Source organism: Carcharodon carcharias, chromosome 14 (assembly GCF_017639515.1).
Source record: "Carcharodon carcharias isolate sCarCar2 chromosome 14, sCarCar2.pri, whole genome shotgun sequence".
Lineage (NCBI taxonomy): Eukaryota > Metazoa > Chordata > Chondrichthyes > Lamniformes > Lamnidae > Carcharodon > Carcharodon carcharias.
Window position 1 is genome coordinate 3,203,438 of NC_054480.1, and position 23,441 is coordinate 3,226,878.

Consider the following 23,441-nt stretch of genomic DNA (forward strand, 5'->3'; position numbering starts at 1 on the left):
GGTGCTGCTGACTGTCCCAGGGTCCTCCTCTCACACTCTCCTCTAGGTGCTGCTGACTGCCTGTCCCAGGGTCCTCCTCTCACACTCTCCTCTAGGTGCTGCTGACTGTCCCAGGGTCCTCCTCTCACACTCTCCTCTAGGTGCTGCTGTCTGTCCCAGGGTCCTCCTCTCACACTCTCCTCTAGGTGCTGCTGACTGTCCCAGGGTCCTCCTCTCACACTCTCCTCTAGGTGCTGCTGACTGACTGTCCCAGGGTCCTCCTCTCACACTCTCCTCTAGGTGCTGCTGACTGTCCCAGGGTCCTCCTCTCGCACTCTCCTCTAGGTGCTGCTGTCTGTCCCAGGGTCCTCCTCTCACTCTCTCCTCTAGGTGCTGCTGTCTGTCCCAGGGTCCCCCTCTCACTCTCTCCTCTAGGTGCTGCTGACTGTCTGTCCCAGGGTCCTCCTCTCACACTCTCCTCTAGGTGCTGCTGACTGTCCCAGGATCCCCCTCTCACACTCTCCTCTAGGTGCTGCTGACTGTCTGTCCCAGGGTCCTCCTCTCACACTCTCCTCTAGGTGCTGCTGACTGTCCCAGGGCCCTCCTCTCACACTCTCCTCTAGGTGCTGCTGACTGTCCCAGGGCCCTCCTCTCACACTCTCCTCTAGGTGCTGCTGACTGTCTGTCCCAGGGCCCTCCTCTCACACTCTCCTCTAGGTGCTGCTGACTGCCCCAGGGTCCTCCTCTCACACTCTCCTCTAGGTGCTGCTGACTGTCCCAGGATCCTCCTCTCACACTCTCCTCTAGGTGCTGCTGACTGACTGTCCCAGGGTCCTCCTCTCACACTCTCCTCTAGGTGCTGCTGACTGTCCCAGGGTCCTCCTCTCACACTCTCCTCTAGGTGCTGCTGACTGCCTGTCCCAGGGTCCTCCTCTCACAGTCTCCTCTAGGTGCTGCTGACTGTCCCAGGGTCCTCCTCTCACACTCTCCTCTAGGTGCTGCTGACTGTCCCAGGGTCCTCCTCTCACACTCTCCTCTAGGTGCTGCTGACTGTCCCAGGGCCCTCCTCTCACACTCTCCTCTAGGTGCTGCTGACTGGCTGTCCCAGGGTCCTCCTCTCACACTCTCCTCTAGGTGCTGCTGACTGCCAGTCCCAGGGCCCTTCTTTCACACTCTCCCCTAATGGAAGGGATCATCTACAGTGCTATTAAGCGGCACTTGCTTAGCAATAACCTGCTCACTGAGTTTAGGTTCCGCCAGGGTCACTCAATTCCTGACCTCATTGCAGCCTTGGTTCAAACATGGACAAAAGAGCTGAACTCCCGAGGTGAGGTGAGAGTGACTGCCCTTGACATCAAGGCAGCATTTGACCGAGTGTGGCATCAAGGAGCCCTAGCAAAACTGGAGTCAATGGGAATCAGGGGGAAAAGTCTCCACTGGTTGAAGTCATACCTAGTACAAAGGAAGATGATTTTTGGAGGTCAATTATCTCAGCTTCAGGACATCACTGCAGGAGTTCCTCAGGGTAGTGTCCTCGGCCCAACCATCTTCAGCTGCTTCATCAATGACCTTCCTTCCATCAAAAAGTCAGAAGTGGCGATGTTCGCTGATGACTGCAGAGTGTTCGGTACCATTCACGATTCCTCAGATACTGAAGCAGTCCATGTCCAAATACAGCAAGACCTGGACAATATCCAGGCTTGAGCTGACATGTGGCAAGTAACATTCACACCACACAAGTGCCAGGCAATGACCATCTCCAACAAGAGAGAATCTAACCATCACCCCTTGATGTTCAATTGCATTACCATCACTGAATCCCCCCACTATCAACATCCTGGGGGTCACCATTGACCAGAAACTGAACTGGACTAGCCATATAAATACTGTCCCAGGTCTGGGGGTTCTGTAATGAACATCTCACTTCCTAACTCTCCAAAGTCTGTCCACCATCTACAAGGCGCAAGTCAGCAGTGTGATGGAATACTCACCACTTGCCTGGATGAGCGCACCTCTCACAGCACTCAAGCAGCTTGACACCATCCAGGACAAAGTCGCCTGCTTGATTGGCACCCCATCCACTACAATAAACACCCACTCCCTCCACCACCTATGCAGCTACAAGATGCACCGCAGCAACTCAAAGGCTCCTTCTACAGCACCTTCCAAATCTATGACCTCTACCACCTAGAAGGACAAGGGCAGCAGATACATGGGAATGCTACCATCTGCAAGTTCTCTTTCAAGTAACCCACCATCCTGACTTGGAAATATATCACCGTTCCTTCACTGCTGCTGGGTCAAAATCCTGGAACTCCCTCCCTAACAGTACTGTGGGTGTACCTACACCACATGGACTGCAGCGCTTCATGAAAGCGGATCACAACCACCTTCTCAAGGGTAATTAGGGGTCGGTAACAAATGCTGGCCCAGCCAGCGACACCCACATCCCATGAATGAATTGAAAAAAAATGATCGAATAGAAAGGTGGAGCAGGCTTGAAGGGCCACACAGTCTTCTCCTGATACTATTGCTAACACTCTCACCTTCTGTGCACCCCTTCCCTTCACCCCTCTACCATTGATGGTAGAGCCTTCTGACTCCTTCAACCTGGAACAACTCTCTAAACCCCTCTGTATCACCTCCACCCTAATCTCTGTTGAGTGAAGACTCAAAGGTGCACATTTTGAACCAACCACTTTACAAAAATCACCTATTGAGTGAGTACCCACAGAGAGCCAGTTTAATGTGGAATCACCTATTGAGTGAGTACCCACAGAGAGCCAGTTTAATGTGGAATCACCTATTGAGTGAGTACCCACAGAGAGCCAGTTTAATGTGGAATCACCTATTGAGTGAGTACCCACAGAGAGCCAGTTTAATGTGGAATCACCTGTTGAGTGAGTACCCACAGAGAGCCAGTTTAATGTGGAATCACCTATTGAGTGAGTACCCACAGAGAGCCAGTTTAATGTGGAATCCCTATGCAACGTGTTACAGCGGTGTTTACATGACGGAGCAAGATTTTCCAATGGCTAACAGTGGTGTTTATTTCCAATGGCTAACAGTGGTGTTTATTTCCAATGGCTAACAGTGGTGTTTATTTCCAATGGCTAACAGTGGTGTTTATTTCCAATGGCTAACAGTGGTGTTTATTTCCAATGGCTAACAGTGGTGTTTATTTCCAATGGCTAACAGTGGTGTTTATTTCCAATGGCTAACAGTGGTGTTTATTTCCAATGGCTAACAGTGGTGTTTATTTCCAATGGCTAACAGTGGTGTTTATTTCCAATGGCTAACAGTGGTGTTTATTGCCCAATGAGCCGTATGGGCTCTCCTCTCATCTGTGGTCTCAGCCTCAGGAGCACTTGGCAACTGGTAAGTGATATTAGCATGCTTGATGGAATGTGGGTTGGGGGTGGGGATAATCAGTTAGAGTTCTCTCGCGGGATGGGGGTGTCACTGGCCAAGCCAGCATTTGTTGCCCAACCCCAATTGCCCTTGAGAAGGTGGTGGTGAGTTGCCTTGAACCACTGCAGTCCATGTGGTGTGGGTACACCCACAGTGCTGTTAAGGAGGGAGTTCCAGGATTTTGACCCAGCGACAGTGAAGGAATGGTGATTTGGAGGGGAACTTCCAGGCAGTGGCGTTCCCATCTATCTGCTGCCTTTGACCTTCTAGATGGTAGCAATCTGTCAAAAGAACCTTGGCAAGTTGCTGCAGTGCATCTTGTAGATGGTACACACTGCTGCCACTGTGCGTCGATGGTGGAGGGAGTTTTTAATTTTATTCATTCGTGGGATGTGGGCGTCGCTGGCTAGGAGTGAATGCTTAAGGTTATGGATGTGATGCCAGTCTTGTGGGATGCTGTCCTGGATGTCAAGCTTCCTAAGTGTTATTGGAGCTGCACTCATCCAGGCAAGTATTCCATCACATTCCTGACTTGTGCCTTGTAGATGGTGGATAGGCTTTGGGGAGTCAGGAGGTGAGTTACTCATCGCAGGATTCCTAGCCTCTGACTTGCTCTTGTAGCCACAGTATTCATATGGCTTAGTTCAGTTTCTGATCAATGGTAACCTCCAGGATGATGACAGTGGGGGATTCAGTCACGGTGATATTGTTGAATGTCATGGGGTGATGGTTAGATTCTCTGGTGGAGATGGTCATTGCCTGGTCTTCCAAACATCGTTCAGAGACTCCTACCACAAGCAGCATTGGTGCTAGTGAGGACAAAAATAATAATAAACTGTCAACATTTGCAGCTCGGGCACACACAAGGGGAACCGGTCTTGGGAGATGCAGCGGAACTGCACCAGCAGAGGAGCAAAGAAAAATAACACGATTCAGATCCAGCAGCACTGAACCTGACTGCAATATGAGCAATGGGTCAATGTTAGTGACATATTTCAAAATGCTTAGCAGAGAGGAGCCCAGGTAAACTGGTAGGGTCGGGGTGGGGGGGATAACTGAACCAGCGCAACGTGGCTGCGCGGGCACCAGTCAACATGACGCATTTAGTGTTGTGGCTGTAATGCATGGGCTGCTGCTGTGACACTGAGATGTTAGAGGACAGGGACGGAGGAGGAGTTATTCTCATTAAGTTACTGATCATTTCTACATGAATAAGCAGTAGAATGCAATCCCAAAACACCAGTAAAGAAATCCTACAATTCTGCACAATAAAACTGGCATATGACAAACATAATCAGTCCATTAGTCATCACTGAACTGATGGATGGGGATTGGGTGGCAATAGCCATTGTAAATCAGCAGATGTATCCATTTTAAAGTGGAAATGTCCTGTCCGGATTTTGTAATATATGGAATCTGAGGGAAATAAAATACAGTATAATCTGTGGCTAGAAATTGCAGGTCAGAAACGGGGAGAGGAGGCCCAAGCATTGAGAGGGTGCCAGTGCACGGGCACTGATGTGAAATATACCAGGGCATTACCAAGTTGGGATACAACACCAGTGGTGGTCCTCCTCCTCAATGGTGTTTTTGTGACAGGTTATAGGGCATCTGTTAAACAGCAGAACAAATGTTAAATACCAATATTCTACTTTTACAGGCCAGCTTAAATTTGAAGGTGCACTTTAGGCTTTTGAAATATGGGCAGGTCCAGCCACTCAGTCCATCTAGGCTGTTCCTCCATCTATTAGCCATGGAGCTTTATTTCTAACCCCAATTTCCTGTCTTTTTTTCCACATCCCTCAATGCCATCACTTCCTGTTAAGCACCTCCATTGTTTTTGCATCTGTGACTTTTGGCAAGATGTTCTACATTCTCAACTCTGTGAAACAGTTATTCTGGACTCCAACACCTATCTTGCCAGTTACCATAGACATGCAATCAGATTACTCCTTAAATTAATGTCCAGCAAACCTTACCCGATTCACTGGTTCTCACATCATAGCACAGCACCTTTATCCCAGGTATCCTCCTGGTGAATGACCCCAGGACAGTCTGAATACTGCTACATAAGCTTTTCAAACTGAACACCACACCGTAGTGGAGGGCTGACCATTGCAAAATCCAAATCTTCATTTTAAATTCAATACCGTATGAAGTGAAGTCACCTAGGTCTACAGTTTGATTATTTTTCTCCTTGCAAGGAAAGCAATCCTGACTGATAGGCCTAGCCCCTATGTTCATTTAACTACCATATTGCTTCTTTGTTTACACTGTAATCCCACATACCTGTTCTTACAAGGTGTACATTCCCTCATTTTGTTACAACCACTTGCCAATGCCAGACCTGCCTGCAATTCTGTGCTCATAAGAATACCTTGCAGTTTAAGTTGGATGTACTGTTATTTATTCCCAAATCCAGGTCATTTATCTGTAGAGGCACAAGCAGAGGCTCAGCACAGAACACTTGGAGACATCGCTTGTCTGAGAACACGCCTTTTACCCTATCTCTACTCTCTATTTCCAACAAGTTTCCTGATCATGCATGAAGTTGCCTCTAATGCTGTCCATTTGTTTTAGCTGGTAATCTCTTGTATAGACAGCTCCCAATCCAGCTGTGATGCCCCTGTGGTTGAACAGTATGAGGCGACTGTCAGTGCTCAACATGCACTCAGTGTACTCCAGCCTTTTGACAACACTTCTGGGAGAAAAGGGCATAGGAAAACGCAATTTTATTTAAACCTCCACATTATCTGAAGAGATTATCCTGAGACCTGCAGCAATAACAGGAGGATGAAATGCAGTCTCTCAGATCATCACTATAATGTGAAATGCCAGTGCAATGTTTGGACTGAGTGAGCAGTCAGATACCGTATGACTCACACTGCACCATGGAGACACCCACAATAGGTCACAGGCAGACTTTATACTGTGTACTTCCAACAGAGGAAACAATTTGTTCAAACACACCACTGTTTGTTAAATATTTTAAAATATCTAAATAGAGCGCTCCGGAAACAAGTGTTTGAGCTAAGAGGCACTCAGTCACTGTATCTACGAGGGAATTAATGGCTTTGTTGCATTGAGGGGGCGAAATGGTTCTCACTTCATTCCAGACTATCCCTGCACTCATTCTCTGCTACTAGAGACTGAGAGGGTGCAGGAAAGGCCAAGAACGATTCTGTGGGATTTGGATGATGTAGCGAGTTGGACACAGATCTTTATCTTACCTACCCCTTGAGCTCAGATCAAACTCAGCTCAAACTGATAAAAATGCAGGAACAGGAGGAGGCCATTCAGCCACTTCAGCCTGTACTGCTAATCAATCAGAGCATGGCTGATCTGTGCTTTAACTCCACTTGCACACCTTGGCTCCATTTACACCCTTGACCAACAAATCCATCAATCTTAGGTTAAGAATTATTAATTGAGTCAATATCAACTCTTTTAATGAGAGTGTTCCACACTTCTACCTCCATTTTGGGAAGAAATGTTCCCTAACTTCTCTCCTGATTGGCTGGGCTCTGATTTTAATTTGATGTCCCCTGCCTTAGACTCACTCACCAACAGAAAAAGTTTCTCTCAATTCCTTCCTAATCCTAAATACCTTAACCTTCCATATTCCTTGGGAATACTGGCCCAGTTTGTGAAATCTCTCCTCCTAATCTAACCTTTGAAGCCCTGGTAATATTCTGATGAATCTACACCGCCCTCCTTCAGGGACAAGATATCCTAAGGTGCAATGCCCAGAACTGAACACAATGCTCCAGATATGGTCTAACCAGGACTTTGTATGGCTCCAACATCACTGCCTCTCCTTTATATTCTAGTCCTCTCGATATAAACACCAACATTCCTTTAACTTTTTTGATTTTATTTTGTACTTGACCACTACATGTTAGTGATCCGTCTACATGGACCCCCTAAATCTCTTTGGATCTCCACTGTTCCTCACTCACCATTTCAAAAAATATTCAATCTTCCCTTATTCTGGTCCAAAATGGAGGGCCTTACACTATCAATGTCTCTTTGTAATTTGATGCTCCCTTCGAAACTGCTTATTGTGCTACCAATCTATGTCTTTGAACTAAGTCTCTTTTGATTGACGGCTGTCAGTAAAAACTGAACCTAATTATTTACTAATTGACAGAAAATAGAACAAAATGTTGCCCTGGCTCAGAGTGTGGCTTGAATTTGGGCATGAACCCCGCTGTTGGGTCAGATGGATGGAGTCTTATTCTGCACCTAGAAACCCCATACCTCAGCTGCTTGGGAGATGATGACGCTAGCTGGGAAGATGACCACTTGTCAGCCTATCACAGAACAAGATAACAGGATCAGAGGTTATGGGTACAGCATTTGGAAATGAACTTGGATCAGATAGAAGGAACAACTTCACACAAACTGATGAAGGATGAATGACACACCAAACAAGGCAGAGGGAAAAGGCTCACTTCAAGTGGGCTGAAAGGCCTTTTCTCCATCTCCTTTAATGCTGCTATGAATTAGTGGGTGAAGTACAGAAGCTGGGGAAAGGAATGTTCACTTTGAATGCACCAAAGGTGCCACCAACCAAGGGGCGAAGCTGCTGTTTCACCTGTACAAGGACCACCACCTGGACTAGAGAAGCTGTAACCTGTTCAAATTTGTTATCCAATTTAACTAAAACAGACATCTGGTTTATCTACTAATCAATCCTTCCTCCATGCTTCAAAGCCAGGGGCTGGCTGCAGTCACATGTGAAGCTGAGTACCTGGCAACGTTTTGATATATTCATCATTCCAAGATCCTCAATGGTCATTACCTGGAGAGACTCAACACTACAGTAATCATTCAAGGGATGCAAAAAGGGCGGAGAAATACCCAGGTTGGCCAAGGCTGTATTCATCCATCCAATATTCACCCTAACTCCTTGTCTTTCCAACTTATTCCAAACCATAGGTGTTGGCTCATTCTAAAGACAATGTGCCATGTATCGCATGCCAAGTGCACAGATCATCCACAGCAAGTTCATGTGGTGTTGACTCCACCCAAAGGCTCCAACACTCCCTTTCCCACAGACTCACTGGATAGGCAAAGGCAGCGGCAGCCAGATCCCTTTCTCTTGCCCAGGGAGAGTGAGAATAGCTCACTATCCATGCATAACAGCAAACTCACTCCCTTCATTAACCCTCTTTGTTACTTCAAAGAACTTGATCAAGTTAGTTAAAACATAACTTGCCTTGAACAAATCCACGTTGATTTTAATGTATCAACCCATGTTTTTCCAAATGTTCGTTTTAGATTACCATCTCTAGAGGTTTCCCCAGCATCACTGCTAGGCTGACCGGTCTGCAGTTATTGGGTTTATTCCTCTCCTCTTTTTTTTTAAAAAGGGTGCAACATTTGTAATCTTCCAAACCTCTGGCAATACTTTCATACCTGAGAAGGATGAGAAGATTATATTCAGAGCATCTACGATTCCCACCTTTACTTCCCTCAATTTGCTAGTGCTGTTGGGGAGAGTTTAAACTAGCTTGTTATGGGGGTGGGGTAATCTGAGGAGTAGGCCCAATTGGAAGGAAGTAAAGCTACAACTGGAAATAGAAAAGTGGCAATTGAAATTAGAAAGCAGGCAAAACGAAGTCGAGCATCAACTAAACCTAGAATGCAGAATAACGTCAAAAATTTTTAAGTTGAGGGCACTCAACCTGAATGCACACATCGTTCACAATAAAGTAGATGATTTAAAGGCACAAATAGAGGGAAATGGGTATGATCTAATTGCCGTTACAGAAACATGGTTGCAGCGTGACCAAGACTGGGAACTGAATATTCAAGGATATTCGACATTTAGGAAGGACAGATAAAAAGGAAGAGGTGGTTTTGTGCTGATAATAAGAGATGGGATCAGTGCATTAGTAAGAGAGGATCTCAGATCGGAAGAACAAAATGTGGAATCTGTTTGGGTGGAGCTAAGAAACAGCAAAGAGCAGCAAACGTTGGTAATTGTTTATAAGCAATCAAACTGTAGTGGTAATGTGGGGGATGGTATTAACCAGGAGATTAATGAAGCACGTAACATGGGTAATAAAGTAATCATGGGTGACTTCACTCTGTTTATTGACTGGGTAAACCTAATGAGCACTAATGCTGTGGAAGACGAGTTTCTGGAGTGTGTTAGGAGTGGTTTTCTGGAGCAGTATGTTGAGGAATTGACTAAAGAACAGGCTATTTTAGAACGAGAATTATGTAACAAAAAAGGGCTAATTAATCTTGTTGTAAAAGAACCTTTAGGGATGAGTGGCCATAATATGACAGAAAGGGTGTTAAATTTGAACCAAGGAAATTACGAAGGTATGAGGGGCAATTGGCTGAGGTGGCTTGGGAAAATACATTAAAAGGTATGGCTGTACACACGGCAATAGGTAGTCTTTAAAGAATTATTACATAGTTTACAGCAATTATACATTCCTTCAAGGCACAAAAAACCCAAAAAAAAAGTCAGTCAACTGTGGCTGACAAAGGAAGTTAAGCATTGCATAGATTAAAAGAAAAGGCTTATAAAGTTACCAGAAATAGTAGTAAACCCGAGGATTGGGAGCATTTTAAAAACAGCAAAGGAGGACCAAGAAACTGATAAAGAAAGGGAGAATAGAATATGAATGTAAACTAGCAAAAAACAAAATCAGACTGTAAAAGTTTCTATAGGTATGTGAAAAGGAAATGTTTGGTTAAGACAAATGTGGGTCCATTACAGGCAGTCAGGAGAATTCATAATGGGGAATAGAGAAATGGCAGAGAAGCTAAATGATTACTTTGTGTCTGTCTTCAGAGGAAGATACAAAAAATCTCCCAGAATTAGAGATCCAAGTGACTAGGGAGAATGAAGAGTTGAAGGAAAAATTAAGGGGATTGAAGATCGATAAATCCCTGAGTGTTGAAAGAGATAGCTATGGAGATAGTGGATGCATTGGTGATCAGCTTCCAAAATTCTATAGATTCTGGAAGAGTTCCTGCAGATTGGAAGGTAGCAAATGTCACTCTGCTATTTATAAGGGAGAGAGAGAGAAAATAGGAAACTACAGCCCGTTAGCCATACATCAGTAGGGAAAATGGTAGAATCGATTTTAAAAGATGTGATAAACTAACACTTGGATAATGATGATCTGATCGGGCATAGCCAGTATAGATTAGCGAATGGGAAATCAACATTAGACGAACCTGTTGGAGTTTTTGAGGATGTTACTAACAGAATTGATAAAGGGAAGTTGGTGGACATGGTATACTTGGATTTTGAGAAGGCTTTTGATAAATTCCCCCACAGGAGGTTGATTAGCAAAATAAAAGCACATGGGATATGAGGCAATTTACTGGCATGGATTAAGGATTGGCTAACAGGCAGAAAACAGAGAGTAGGAATAAACGAATCATTCTCGCATTGGCAGACTGCGACTAGCGGGGTACTGCAAGGATCAGTACTTGGGCCTCAGCTGTTCACAATATATATCAACGATTTCGATGTGGGGACCAAATGTAGTATTACCAAGTTAGCAGATGATGTAACGCTAGGCAGGAATGTGTATTGTGAGGAAGATGCAAAGTGGCTATAGGAGAATTTGCACAGATTTAGTGAATGGGCAAGAACATGACAGGTGGAAAAGAACGTGGAAAACAAGTGAAGTTATCCACTTTGATAGGAGGAACACATGTGCAGAGTATTTCTTAAATGGTGAGATTAGAAAGTGTAGCTGTAAAAAGGGATCTGGGTGTCCTTGTCCATATGTCACTGAAAGCTAACATGCAGGTGCAGCAGGAAATTAGGAAGCTAATGGAATGTTAGCCTTTATTGCAAGAGGATTTGAGTACAGGAGTAGTGAAGACTGCATCAATTGCACAGAACATTGGTTAGACCACCCTGGAGTAGTGTGTGCAGTTTTGGTCCCCTTACCTTAGGAAGGATATTACTGCCTCAGAGGGAGTGCAATGAAGGTTCACCAGACTTGTTCTAGGGATGCTGGGACTGTCACATGAAGAGAGATTGGGGAAACTGGGCCTGTATTCTCTACAAAATACTTAAAAGGAATAGACAGGGTAGATGCAAGTAAGATGTTTCCCCTGGTTGGGGAGTCTAGGACCAGGGGACACAATATCAAAATAAGGGGGAAGCCATTTAGGACCGAGCTGAGGAGAAATTTCATTACTCGGGGTTGTGAATCTTTGGAATTCTCTACCCAGAGGGCTGTGGAAGCTCAATCATTGAGTATGTTTAACACAGAGATTGACAAATTTCTAAATACCAATGAGATAAAAGGATATGGGGATAGCGTGGGAAAAAGACATTGAAGAGGATGATCAGCTATAATCATATTGAATGGCAGGGCAGGCTCGCTGGGCTGAGTGGTTCACTCCTGCTCTTGTGTTCAATAACTAAGGATATATCCCACCTGGACTGGGCGACTTTTCTACCTGCCAAACATTGAGGTACCTCCTCTTTAGGGGGAGGGGAGAGATGGGCAGAAAAAGTGGATGTAAGGGGATGGGAGGGATGGTGGGAATGGGGGGGGGGGGGTGCGTGGAGAGATGCTGGTGGTTATGGCAGATATTCCTCTACCAGAACAGTTCAGATGAGGGCCTGGCTCTCAGCAGCTGCAGTTACCAGACTAGAATCACAGAATGGTAACAGCAAATAAGGATGCCATTTGGCCTGCTGTGTCTGTGCTGATTCTCAGTGAGAGCAATTCAGCTCATCCCTACACCCTCTACCTTTCTCCTGTATCCCAGAATTACTTTCTCCTCAGGTAATAATCCAATTTACTTTTAGAGACCAAGATTGAGCCAGCCTCCACCATACTCACAGGCAGTTCATTCCATGAAGGTTATCAGGGCTAGGCAGGAATGTTGGGTTGAAGTTACATTCAGATCAGCCATGATCTTATTGAATAGCGGAGCAGGCTCGAGGGGCTGAGTGACCTACTCCGGCTCCTAATTTATATGTTCTTAACTAATCTCTGCATAAAAAAGCTTTAAGGAGAATGGTTTCAGTTTAAGAACTTAAGTAGGATCTACCCAAGTAACTGAAAACCTGAAAACAATTGGGAATCTTTTCTGCACTCTGCCCAATGCCGAGAGTGTGGTTTCCCAGAATTAGACAATATTCCAGTGTCTTGTAAAGATTCACCATGACTTCCTTGCTTTTGTACTCTATGCCCCCTTTTATAAATCCCAGGATACCAACTGCCTTGTTGACAACTTTCTCAACCTGCCCTGCCACCTTTGATGATTTATGCACCCCTTTAGAATTGTACTCTTTATTTTGTCTCCCCATGTCCTTCCAATCAAAATGGATCACTTCACACTTCTCTGCATTAAATTTTATCTGCCACGAGTCTGCCTGTTCCACCAGCCTGTCTATACCTTCTTGAATTCTTTCACTTGTGTTGCCATAGCCTCCGGGGCTATGGGTCAAGTGCCGGAAAATGGGATTAGTATAGTCAGATCTTTGTTGACCGGCATGGACACAATGGGCTGTAAATGTCTATGAGTCACTATCCTTTCCACAGTTCACACCATTCCGAGTTCTGTATCATCTGCAAATTTTGAAACTGTCTCACGCACACCAAAGGCGAAGTCATTAATACAAAGAAAAGCAGTGGGTCCAACACGGAGTTCCTGGGGAACTCCACTACAAACCTTCCTTTGGTCTAAGAAACATACATTAACCACTACTTCCCGTCACTCAGCCAATTTTGTGCCCATGTTGCTATGGTCCCTGCCTTTCCGTGACCTATAACTTTTCTCACAAGGGTGTATCAAATACCTTCTGCAAGTCCACATACATCACATCAACAGCATTGCCCTCATCAACCCTCTCCGTTATCTGTTCAAAAAAAAAAACCCCAGCAAGTTAGTTAAACATGATTTCCCCCTTAAGGAATCCATGCTGGGCCTCCTGAACATTTGTCTGTGCGGTTATTAATATTGTCCTTGATTATTTATTGTCCTTAATTATTGTTTCTGGAAGTTTCCCTACTACCGAAGTTAAACTGACTGGTCTGTAATTGCAGGGCAGATCTTTGCAGCTTTTTTTTGAACAAGGGCCTAACATTTGCTCCCGGCTCTCCCTCAGCCCCCGGCCCGGCCCGGCTCTCCCTGTCCCCCCCGGCCCGGCTCTCCCTCAGCCCCCGGCCCGGCTCTCCCTGTCCCCCCCGGCCCGGCTCTCCCTGTCCCCCCCCGGCCCGGCTCTCCCTGTCCCCCCCGGCCCGGCCCGGCTCTCCCTGTCCCCCCCGGCCCGGCCCGGCTCTCCCTGTCCCCCCCGGCCCGGCCCGGCTCTCCCTGTCCCCCCCGGCCCGGCCCGGCTCTCCCTGTCCCCCCCGGCCCGGCCCGGCTCTCCCTGTCCCCCCCGGCCCGGCTCTCCCTGTCCCCCCCGGCCCGGCCCGGCTCTCCCTGTCCCCCCCGGCCCGGCCCGGCTCTCCCTGTCCCCCCCGGCCCGGCTCTCCCTCAGCCCCCGGCCCGGCCCGGCTCTCCCTGTCCCCCCCGGCCCGGCCCGGCTCTCCCTCAGCCCCCGGCCCGGCCCGGCTCTCCCTGTCCCCCCCGGCCCGGCTCTCCCTCAGCCCCCGGCCCGGCTCTCCCTGTCCCCCCCGGCCCGGCTCTCCCTCAGCCCCCGGCCCGGCCCGGCTCTCCCTGTCCCCCCCGGCCCGGCTCTCCCTCAGCCCCCGGCCCGGCTCTCCCTGTCCCCCCCGGCCCGGCTCTCCCTCAGCCCCCGGCCCGGCTCTCCCTGTCCCCCCCGGCCCGGCTCTCCCTGTCCCCCCCGGCCCGGCTCTCCCTGTCCCCCCCGGCCCGGCCCGGCTCTCCCTGTCCCCCCCGGCCCGGCTCTCCCTCAGCCCCCGGCCCGGCCCGGCTCTCCCTGTCCCCCCCGGCCCGGCCCGGCTCTCCCTCAGCCCCCGGCCCAGGCCTCTCCCCCCCCACGCCCCCGGCCTCTCACCCATAGAAGTTCTCGGAGCCGCCGATGGCCACCAGGCAGTACGTGTTGGTGAGTTTAGCGAAACAGCCGATCTCATTGTTGTTCTCGAAGGAGGCGCGGACAGCCATGGCCGAGCCGGGGTTGGGGGGGTCAGGGGTCGCTCTCTGGTCTCTGGGCAACGTGCTCCCCGGCAACTCCGCTTCCGCAAGTGGCGTCACTTCCACTTCCGCCTCCTCACAGTCAGCCAATCAGCCGCTTTCACACGGGCCACCTTTCACCCGGATACTGACGCAAAGCTATTTCCGCCGGAGGGATCCCCGGATGCAGCTGATTTAGCGCAGAAACAGGCAAGATCCGTCACTCAAACAAGAGAGAGAGAGAAAGGGGGGAATGGGGGAGGGAGGGAGGGAGGGAGGGAGGGGGGGGTGAGGAGGGGTGAGGGGGGGGTGGTGGGGGGGTGAGGAGGGGAGGGGTGAGGGAGGGGAGGGGGGGAGGGAGGGGTGGGGGGGTGAGGAGGGGAGGGGGGGGATGAGGGGGGAGGGGGATAGGGGAGGGGGGGGTGGGGGGGGAGGGGAGGGGGGGTGGGGGGTGAGGGGAGGGGGGCTGGGGGGGGAGGGGAGGGATGGGAGGGAGAAGGGAGGGGGGAGGGATAAATGGGGGAGGGGGGAGGGATAAATGGGGGAGGGGGATGAGGGGGGGAAGGGGGGATGGGGGAGAGGGAGAGGGAGAGGGGGGTTGAGGGGGGAGGGGGGAAGAGGGAGGGGTGGATGAGGGGGATGAGGAGTGGGGATGAGAGGGGAGGGGAGAGGGAAGGGGATGAGGGGGGGAATGGGGAGGGGGAGGGGAGTGAGAAAGGGGGGAGAAGAGGGGAGGGGGGAAGAGGGAGGGGGGGGATGAGAGGGGGGGATGAGAGGGGGGAGGGGGGGGGGATGAGAGGGGGGGAGGGGGGGGGGATGAGAGGGGGGAGGGGGGGGGGATGAGAGGGGGGAGGGGGGGGGGAGGGGGGGGATGAGGGAGGGGGGGGGGAGGGGGGGGAGGGGGGGGATGAGGGGGGGGGGGGGAGGGGGGATGAGGGAGGGGGGGGGATGGGAGGGGGGGATGAGAGGGGGGGGGGGGGGATGAGAGGGGGGGGGGATGAGAGGGGGGAGGGGGGAGGGGGGAGGGAGGGGGGGATGAGAGGGGGGAGGGGGGGGGATGAGAGGGGGGAGGGGGGGGGAGGGGGGGATGAGAGGGGGGGGGGGGAGGGGGGGATGAGAGGGGGGAGGGGGGGGGGATGAGAGGGGGGGGGGGGGGGATGAGAGGGGGGAGGGGGGGGGGGATGGGAGGGGGGGGGATGAGAGGGGGGAGGGGGAGGGGGGGATGAGAGGGGGAGGGGGGGGGATGAGAGGGGGGAGGGAGGGGGGGATGAGAGGGGGGAGGGGGGGGGATGAGAGGGGGGAGGGGGGGGGGGAGGGGGGGGGGAGGGGGGGGGATGAGGGAGGGGGGGGGGGGAGGGGGGATGAGGGAGGGGGGGGGATGGGAGGGGGGGATGAGAGGGGGGGGGGATGAGAGGGGGGAGGGGGGGAGGGGGGAGGGAGGGGGGATGAGAGGGGGGAGGGGGGGGGATGAGAGGGGGGGGGGGGGGATGAGAGGGGGGAGGGGGGGGGGGATGAGAGGGGGGGGGGGGGGGGGGGGATGAGAGGGGGGAGGGGGGGGGGGGGGGGGGGGGGGGGGATGAGAGGGGGGAGGGGGAGGGGGGGATGAGAGGGGGGAGGCTCTCCCTCAGCCCCCGGCCCGGCCCGGCTCTCCCTGTCCCCCCCGGCCCGGCCCGGCTCTCCCTGTCCCCCCCGGCCCGGCCGGCTCTCCCTGTCCCCCCCGGCCCGGCTCTCCCTGTCCCCCCCGGCCCGGCCCGGCTCTCCCTGTCCCCCCCGGCCCGGCCCGGCTCTCCCTGTCCCCCCCGGCCCGGCTCTCCCTCAGCCCCCGGCCCGGCCCGGCTCTCCCTGTCCCCCCCGGCCCGGCCCGGCTCTCCCTCAGCCCCCGGCCCGGCCCGGCTCTCCCTGTCCCCCCCGGCCCGGCTCTCCCTCAGCCCCCGGCCCGGCCCGGCTCTCCCTGTCCCCCCCGGCCCGGCTCTCCCTCAGCCCCCGGCCCGGCTCTCCCTGTCCCCCCCGGCCCGGCTCTCCCTCAGCCCCCGGCCCGGCTCTCCCTGTCCCCCCCGGCCCGGCTCTCCCTGTCCCCCCCGGCCCGGCTCTCCCTGTCCCCCCCGGCCCGGCCCGGCTCTCCCTGTCCCCCCCGGCCCGGCCCGGCTCTCCCTGTCCCCCCCGGCCCGGCCCGGCTCTCCCTGTCCCCCCCGGCCCGGCCCGGCTCTCCCTGTCCCCCCCGGCCCGGCCCGGCTCTCCCTGTCCCCCCCGGCCCGGCCCGGCTCTCCCTGTCCCCCCCGGCCCGGCTCTCCCTCAGCCCCCGGCCCGGCCCGGCTCTCCCTGTCCCCCCCGGCCCGGCTCTCCCTCAGCCCCCGGCCCGGCTCTCCCTGTCCCCCCCGGCCCGGCTCTCCCTCAGCCCCGGCCCGGCTCTCCCTGTCCCCCCCGGCCCGGCTCTCCCTGTCCCCCCCCGGCCCGGCTCTCCCTGTCCCCCCCGGCCCGGCCCGGCTCTCCCTGTCCCCCCCGGCCCGGCTCTCCCTCAGCCCCCGGCCCGGCCCGGCTCTCCCTGTCCCCCCCGGCCCGGCCCGGCTCTCCCTCAGCCCCCGGCCCGGCCCGGCTCTCCCTGTCCCCCCCGGCCCGGCTCTCCCTCAGCCCCCGGCCCGGCCCGGCTCTCCCTGTCCCCCCCGGCCCGGCTCTCCCTCAGCCCCCGGCCCGGCTCTCCCTGTCCCCCCCGGCCCGGCTCTCCCTGTCCCCCCCGGCCCGGCCCGGCTCTCCCTGTCCCCCCCGGCCCGGCCCGGCTCTCCCTGTCCCCCCCGGCCCGGCCCGGCTCTCCCTGTCCCCCCCGGCCCGGCCCGGCTCTCCCTGTCCCCCCCGGCCCGGCCCGGCTCTCCCTGTCCCCCCCCGGCCCGGCTCTCCCTCAGCCCCCGGCCCGGCCCGGCTCTCCCTGTCCCCCCCGGCCCGGCCCGGCTCTCCCTCAGCCCCCGGCCCGGCCCGGCTCTCCCTGTCCCCCCCGGCCCGGCTCTCCCTCAGCCCCCGGCCCGGCTCTCCCTGTCCCCCCCGGCCCGGCTCTCCCTCAGCCCCCGGCCCGGCCCGGCTCTCCCTGTCCCCCCCCGGCCCGGCTCTCCCTCAGCCCCCGGCCCGGCTCTCCCTGTCCCCCCCCGGCCCGGCTCTCCCTCAGCCCCCGGCCCGGCTCTCCCTGTCCCCCCCGGCCCGGCTCTCCCTGTCCCCCCCGGCCCGGCCCGGCTCTCCCTGTCCCCCCCGGCCCGGCTCTCCCTCAGCCCCCGGCCCGGCTCTCCCTGTCCCCCCCGGCCCGGCTCTCCCTCAGCCCCCGGCCCGGCTCTCCCTGTCCCCCCCGGCCCGGCTCTCCCTGTCCCCCCCGGCCCGGCCCGGCTCTCCCTGTCCCCCCCGGCCCGGCTCTCCCTCAGCCCCCGGCCCGGCCCGGCTCTCCCTGTCCCCCCCGGCCCGGCCCGGCTCTCCCTGTCCCCCCCCGGCCCGGCCCGGCTCTCCCTCAGCCCCCGGCCCAGGCCTCTCCCCCCCCACGCCCCCGGCCTCTCACCCATAGAAGTTCTCGGAGCCGCCGATGGCCACCAGGCAGTACGTGTTGGTGAGTTTAGCGAAACAGCCGATCTCATTGTTGTTCTCGAAGGAGGCGCGGACAGCCATGGCCGAGCCGGGGTTGGGGGGGTCAGGGGTCGCTCTCTGGTCTCTGGGCAACGTGCTCCCCGGCAACTCCGCTTCCGCAAGTGGCGTCACTTCCACTTCCGCCTCCTCACAGTCAGCCAATCAGCCGCTTTCACACGGGCCACCTTTCACCCGGATACTGACGCAAAGCTATTTCCGCCGGAGGGATCCCCGGATGCAGCTGATTTAGCGCAGAAACAGGCAAGATCCGTCACTCAAACAAGAGAGAGAGAGAAAGGGGGGAATGGGGGAGGGAGGGAGGGAGGGAGGGGGGGGTGAGGAGGGGTGAGGGGGGGGTGGTGGGGGGGTGAGGAGGGGAGGGGTGAGGGAGGGGAGGGGGGAGGGAGGGGTGGGGGGGTGAGGAGGGGAGGGGGGGGATGAGGGGGGAGGGGGATAGGGGAGGGGGGGTGGGGGGGGAGGGGAGGGGGGGTGGGGGGTGAGGGGAGGGGGGCTGGGGGGGGAGGGGAGGGATGGGAGGGAGAAGGGAGGGGGGAGGGATAAATGGGGGAGGGGGGAGGGATAAATGGGGGAGGGGGATGAGGGGGGGAAGGGGGGATGGGGGGGAGGGAGAGGGAGAGGGGGGTTGAGGGGGGAGGGGGGGAAGAGGGAGGGGTGGATGAGGGGGATGAGGAGTGGGGATGAGAGGGGAGGGGAGAGGGAAGGGGATGAGGGGGGGAATGGGGAGGGGGAGGGGAGTGAGAAAGGGGGGAGAAGAGGGGAGGGGGGAAGAGGGAGGGGGGGGATGAGAGGGGGGAGGGGGAGGGGGGGATGAGAGGGGGGAGGGGGGGGGGGGATGAGAGGGGGGAGGGGGGGGGGGATGAGAGGGGGGAGGGGGGGGGGGGATGAGAGGGGGGAGGGGGAGGGGGGGATGAGAGGGGGGAGGGGGAGGGGGGGATGAGAGGGGGGAGGGGGAGGGGGGGGGGGATGAGAGGGGGGAGGGGGAGGGAGGGGATGAGGGGGCGTTTGGGGGGAAGGGAATGAGAGGGGGAGTGGGGGGGGTGGGGGGGAAAGGGAGAGGGGTGTGAGAGGGAGCGAGAGCGATGGAGGTGAGGGAGCGAGTGAGGGGGGGCGTGCGAGAGAGGGAGAGGGATCGAGAGAGAGAGGGGGGGAGCAAGGGAGCCGGAGAGACGGAGGCAGAGAGTGAGAGAGATGGGAGGGGCTGCAGTGTCACCATTCCGTTCCCAGTTCCAGGATAATGGGAGCAGGGACAGAGATTCCTGAGAAACCATCCAGTTATCGCAGGGATTTGGGAAACACACAGATCAGCCCGTCCACCCCAACCCAGCCCCAGCCCCAGCCCGTCCACCCCAGCCCCAGCCCCAGCCCCAGCCTGTTGGCCCTGACCCCGACCAGTCAGTCCCAGCCCAGCTCATGAACCTGACACCGTGAGCCAGTACATAGAAAGCCCAACAAGGGAGGAGGCAGTTCTGAGCCTAATATTCAGAAATGAGTCCAGGCAGGTGGAAGGCGTATCAGTAGGGGAGCATTTTGGCGATAGTGACCATAACTCAGTTAGATTTAGGATAGTTATGGAAAAGGATAAGGTTGGGGAGGGAATAAAAGTTCAAAACTGGGGAAAGGCTAATTTTACTAAGATGGGATACGATTTGGCCCAAGTGGACTGGGAGCAGCTATTTGCAGATAAAACTGTGTCAGAGCAGTGGGAGGCATTCAAGGAGGAAATAGCGAGAGTACAGAGCAAATATGTTCCTGTAAAGAGGGATCAAGTCTGGAGAGCCCTGGACGTCAAGGGACATTAAGGTTAGGATTAAGAAAAAAGGAAAAGCTAATGGCAGATACTGAGGGTTCGATACGACAGAGTCCCTGGAAGAGTATAACAAGTGCAGAGGTGATCTTAAAAAGGAAATTAGGAAAGCTGAGAGAGTGCATGAGAAAGCTTTGGTGGGTATAATAAAGGAAAACCCAAAGGGGTTTTTTAAACATATAAAGGGCAAGAGAATAACTAGGGAAAGAGTAGGGCCAATTAGGGACCATAGAGCTAATGTGTGTGTGGACCCGGAAGACGTGAGTACAGTCCTCAATGAATACTTTGCGACGGTCTTCACAATGGAAAAGAACGACGCAGGTATAGACATCAGGGTGGGGGACTGCGAAATATTAGAGGAAATTAACATAGAAAGAGAGGAGGTACTAGCGGGTTTAGCGGCCTTAAAAGTGGATAAATCCACAGGCCCGGATGAGATGTGTCCCAGTCTGTTGAGTGGGGCAAGGGAAGAGATATCAGGGGCCCTGGCAGTAATTTTCAAATCCTCTCTGGCCACAGGTGAGGACCGGAGGACTGCTAACTTTGTCCCATTATTAAAAGAGGGAGGAAGGGGTAGACCGGGAAATTACAAGCCAGTCGGTCTAACCTCAGTGGTGGGGAAGTTACTAGAAAGAATTCTGAACGACAGAATATATCTGCACTTGGAGAGACACGGATTAATCAGGAACAGTCAGCATGGATTCGTTAAGGGAAGCTCGTGTTTGACAAATTGGATTGAATTTTTTGAAGAGGTAACGAGTGATGATGAGGGTAATGCATTTGATGTGGTCTACACGGACTTTAGCAAGGCTTTTGATAAGGTCCCTCATGGCAGACTGGTCAAGAAAGTAAGAGCCCATGGGATCCAAGGCAAAGTGGCACGTTGGATCCAAAATTGGCTGAGAGGCAGGAAGCAGAGGGTGATGGTAGAGGGATGTTTCTGTGACTGGAAGTCTTTCCAGTGGGGTTCTGCAGGGCTCATGTGCTGGGGCCCTTGCTGTTTGTGGTGTACATAAATGACTTGGACTTAAATGTAGGGAGTATGATAAAGAAGTTTGTGGATGACATGAAAATTGGTCGGGTGGTAAATAGTGAGGAGGAGAGCTGTAAACTGCAGGAGGATATCAATGGACTGGTCAGGTGGCCAGAGCAGTGGCAAATGGAATTCAACCTGGAAAAGTGTAAGGTAATGCACTTGGGGAGGGCTAACAAGGCAAAGGATTACACTATGAATGGTAGGACCCTGGAAAGTACTGAAGATCAGAAGGACCTTGGTTTGCATATCCACAGATCCCTGAAGGTAGCAGCACAGGTAGATAAGGTGGTTAAGAAGGCATATGGGATACTTGCCTTTATTAGCTGAGGCATAGAATACAAGAGCAGGGAGGTTATGCTGGAACTGTATAAAACGCTGGTTAGGCCACAACTGGAGTACTGTGTGCAGTTCTGGTCACCACATGATAGGAAGGATGTGATTGCACTGGAGAGGGTGCAGAGGAGATTCACCAGGATGCTGCCTGGGCTGGAGGGTCTGAGCTTTGAGGAAAGATTGGATAGGCTGGGGTTGTTTTCCTTGGAGCAGCGAAGGTTGAGAGGAGACCTGATAGAGGTGTATAAGATTATGAGGGGCATAGATAGGGTGGATAGGAAGGTACTTTTTCCATTAGTAGAGAGGTCAATAACCAGGGGGCATAGATTAAGGTAAGAGGTAGAAGCCTAAGAGAGGGGTTGAGGAGAAATCTTTTCACTGAGGGTGGTGGGATTCTGGAAATCACTGCCTGAAAGGGTGGTTGAGTCAGAAACTCTCGTAACATTTAAGAAGTATTTAGATATTCACTGGCGTTGCCACAGCCTCCAGGGCTATGGGCCAAGCGCTGGAAAATGGGATCAGTGTCGACAGATCAGCTGTAAACGCCTGAGTCCGATTCTATAAAACCCCGCAGCCCAGCCCCCCAACTCCGACCCCAGGGCCCTGACCCCACAGCCCAACCCCTCAACCCCAACCCTGACCCCACGGCCCAGCCCCCCAACCCCAACCCCAGGGCCCTGATCCCACAGCCCAGCCCCTCAACCCCAACCCCGACCCCACGGCCCAGCCCCCCAACCCCGACCCCAGGGCCCTGACCCCACAGCTCAGCCCCTCAACCCCAACCCCGACCCCACGGCCCAGCCCCCCAACCCCGACCCCACAGCCCAGCCCCTCAACCCCAACCCCGACCCCACAACCCAGCCCCTCAACCCCAACCCCAAGGCCCAGCCCCCCGATAAGTCAGGGGTGTTGGAATAGTTCATTCGGAAGGTAACAATGGGGTAGGTAAAGAAGTTAAAGAGATGGATAATGAATGGGTTTTAAAAAAAAAAAATCAATTTATATCAATAGTGATAGAAATAGATGGAGAGATCTGATGAAGGGTCACACAAGAAGCATTACCCTGTCTTTTTGTGTTTCCAGCATTTCTGTATTTGGATTTTACATAAATAGTCTTTTATGTTTAAACACCAACTCAATAGAAATCAACCAATATTGGAATTGATATCAAGCTTCTGTGACTTGGGAACTCACCAGGACATGTAAAAGATACAGCCTGTGTGTGAGGAGACAAAACAAAATATTTCAGAGTAAACCTCTCAGGAAGAATTGAAGCTGAAACATAAACATGATAAATATCCCAAAGAGGAAGAAGAAGCTGTTGGGTTAAATGGCCTGAAAATAGCTGGATAAAATTTGGGAGACTAGTGGATGATATAAAAATCATTTCACTCGAATGATACAAACCCAGGAGTCACCGTGGCCAGATAGGATGCTCCCTCTGTTGCTGAATGAAGTAAGGGTGGGAATTGTGAAGCCTGTGGTCACAATCTTTCAACCCTCCTTAGATATGGAGTGATAGAGGGGAATAGAGATTGAAAATGTTGCAGCCTTGTTCAAAAAAAGGGGAAGAGAGATAAACCAATTAACTAAGGAGCAATCGATCAGTTTGACTTCTTTGGGGGCGCAGGGGACAATAATTTGGGACAAAAATGAATTCTCACTTTGAATAATGTATGTTAATAAATGGAAGTCTGCATAGATTTGTTAAAAGCTAATTGTGTTTGACTAACTTGAGTGCATTCTTTGATGAAGTTTCAGAGGCTTGATGCAGGGACTGTGGTCGATGTGATGTACATAGCTTTCCAATAGGTGTTTGATAGGATTAAAGAGAAAGTGACCACGTGGATTTGAAATTAATTAAAAGACAGAATAGAGAGCAATAGTGAATAAAAACAGAAAATGCTGGAAATGCTTAACTGGTCTAGCAACATCTGTGGAAGAGAAACAGTTTCAGGTTAATGATTTTTCATCTTTTGACAAAGGGTTAACTCTGTTTACAGATGTTGTCTGAGCTGTTGGATATTTACAGCATTTTTTGGTTATATTTCAGATTTCCAGCTCTTGCAGTAATAGTGAACAATTACTTTTCAGACTAGAGCAGAGTATACAGCACTAGACCTCAGAGGTGAACTTTAGGACACTTTTTTAAATGTATTATTGAATCATAAAATCATACTG

The 23,441-nt window shown here is 53.4% G+C and overlaps 1 protein-coding gene across 1 annotated transcript in view; it reads right to left on the reverse strand.

Annotated features, from left to right (window-relative positions):
• The window catches only part of eif6 (eukaryotic translation initiation factor 6), a 148,267-nt gene extending 133,695 nt beyond the window's left edge, over positions 1 to 14,572 (reverse strand). The window contains exon 1 of the mRNA XM_041205110.1: positions 14,354 to 14,572. Within this exon, the coding sequence (XP_041061044.1) occupies positions 14,354 to 14,460 (107 nt within the window). The 5' untranslated portion in view covers positions 14,461 to 14,572. The remainder of the gene's footprint in view (positions 1 to 14,353) is intronic.
• Between the last annotated feature and the right edge of the window lie 8,869 nt (positions 14,573 to 23,441).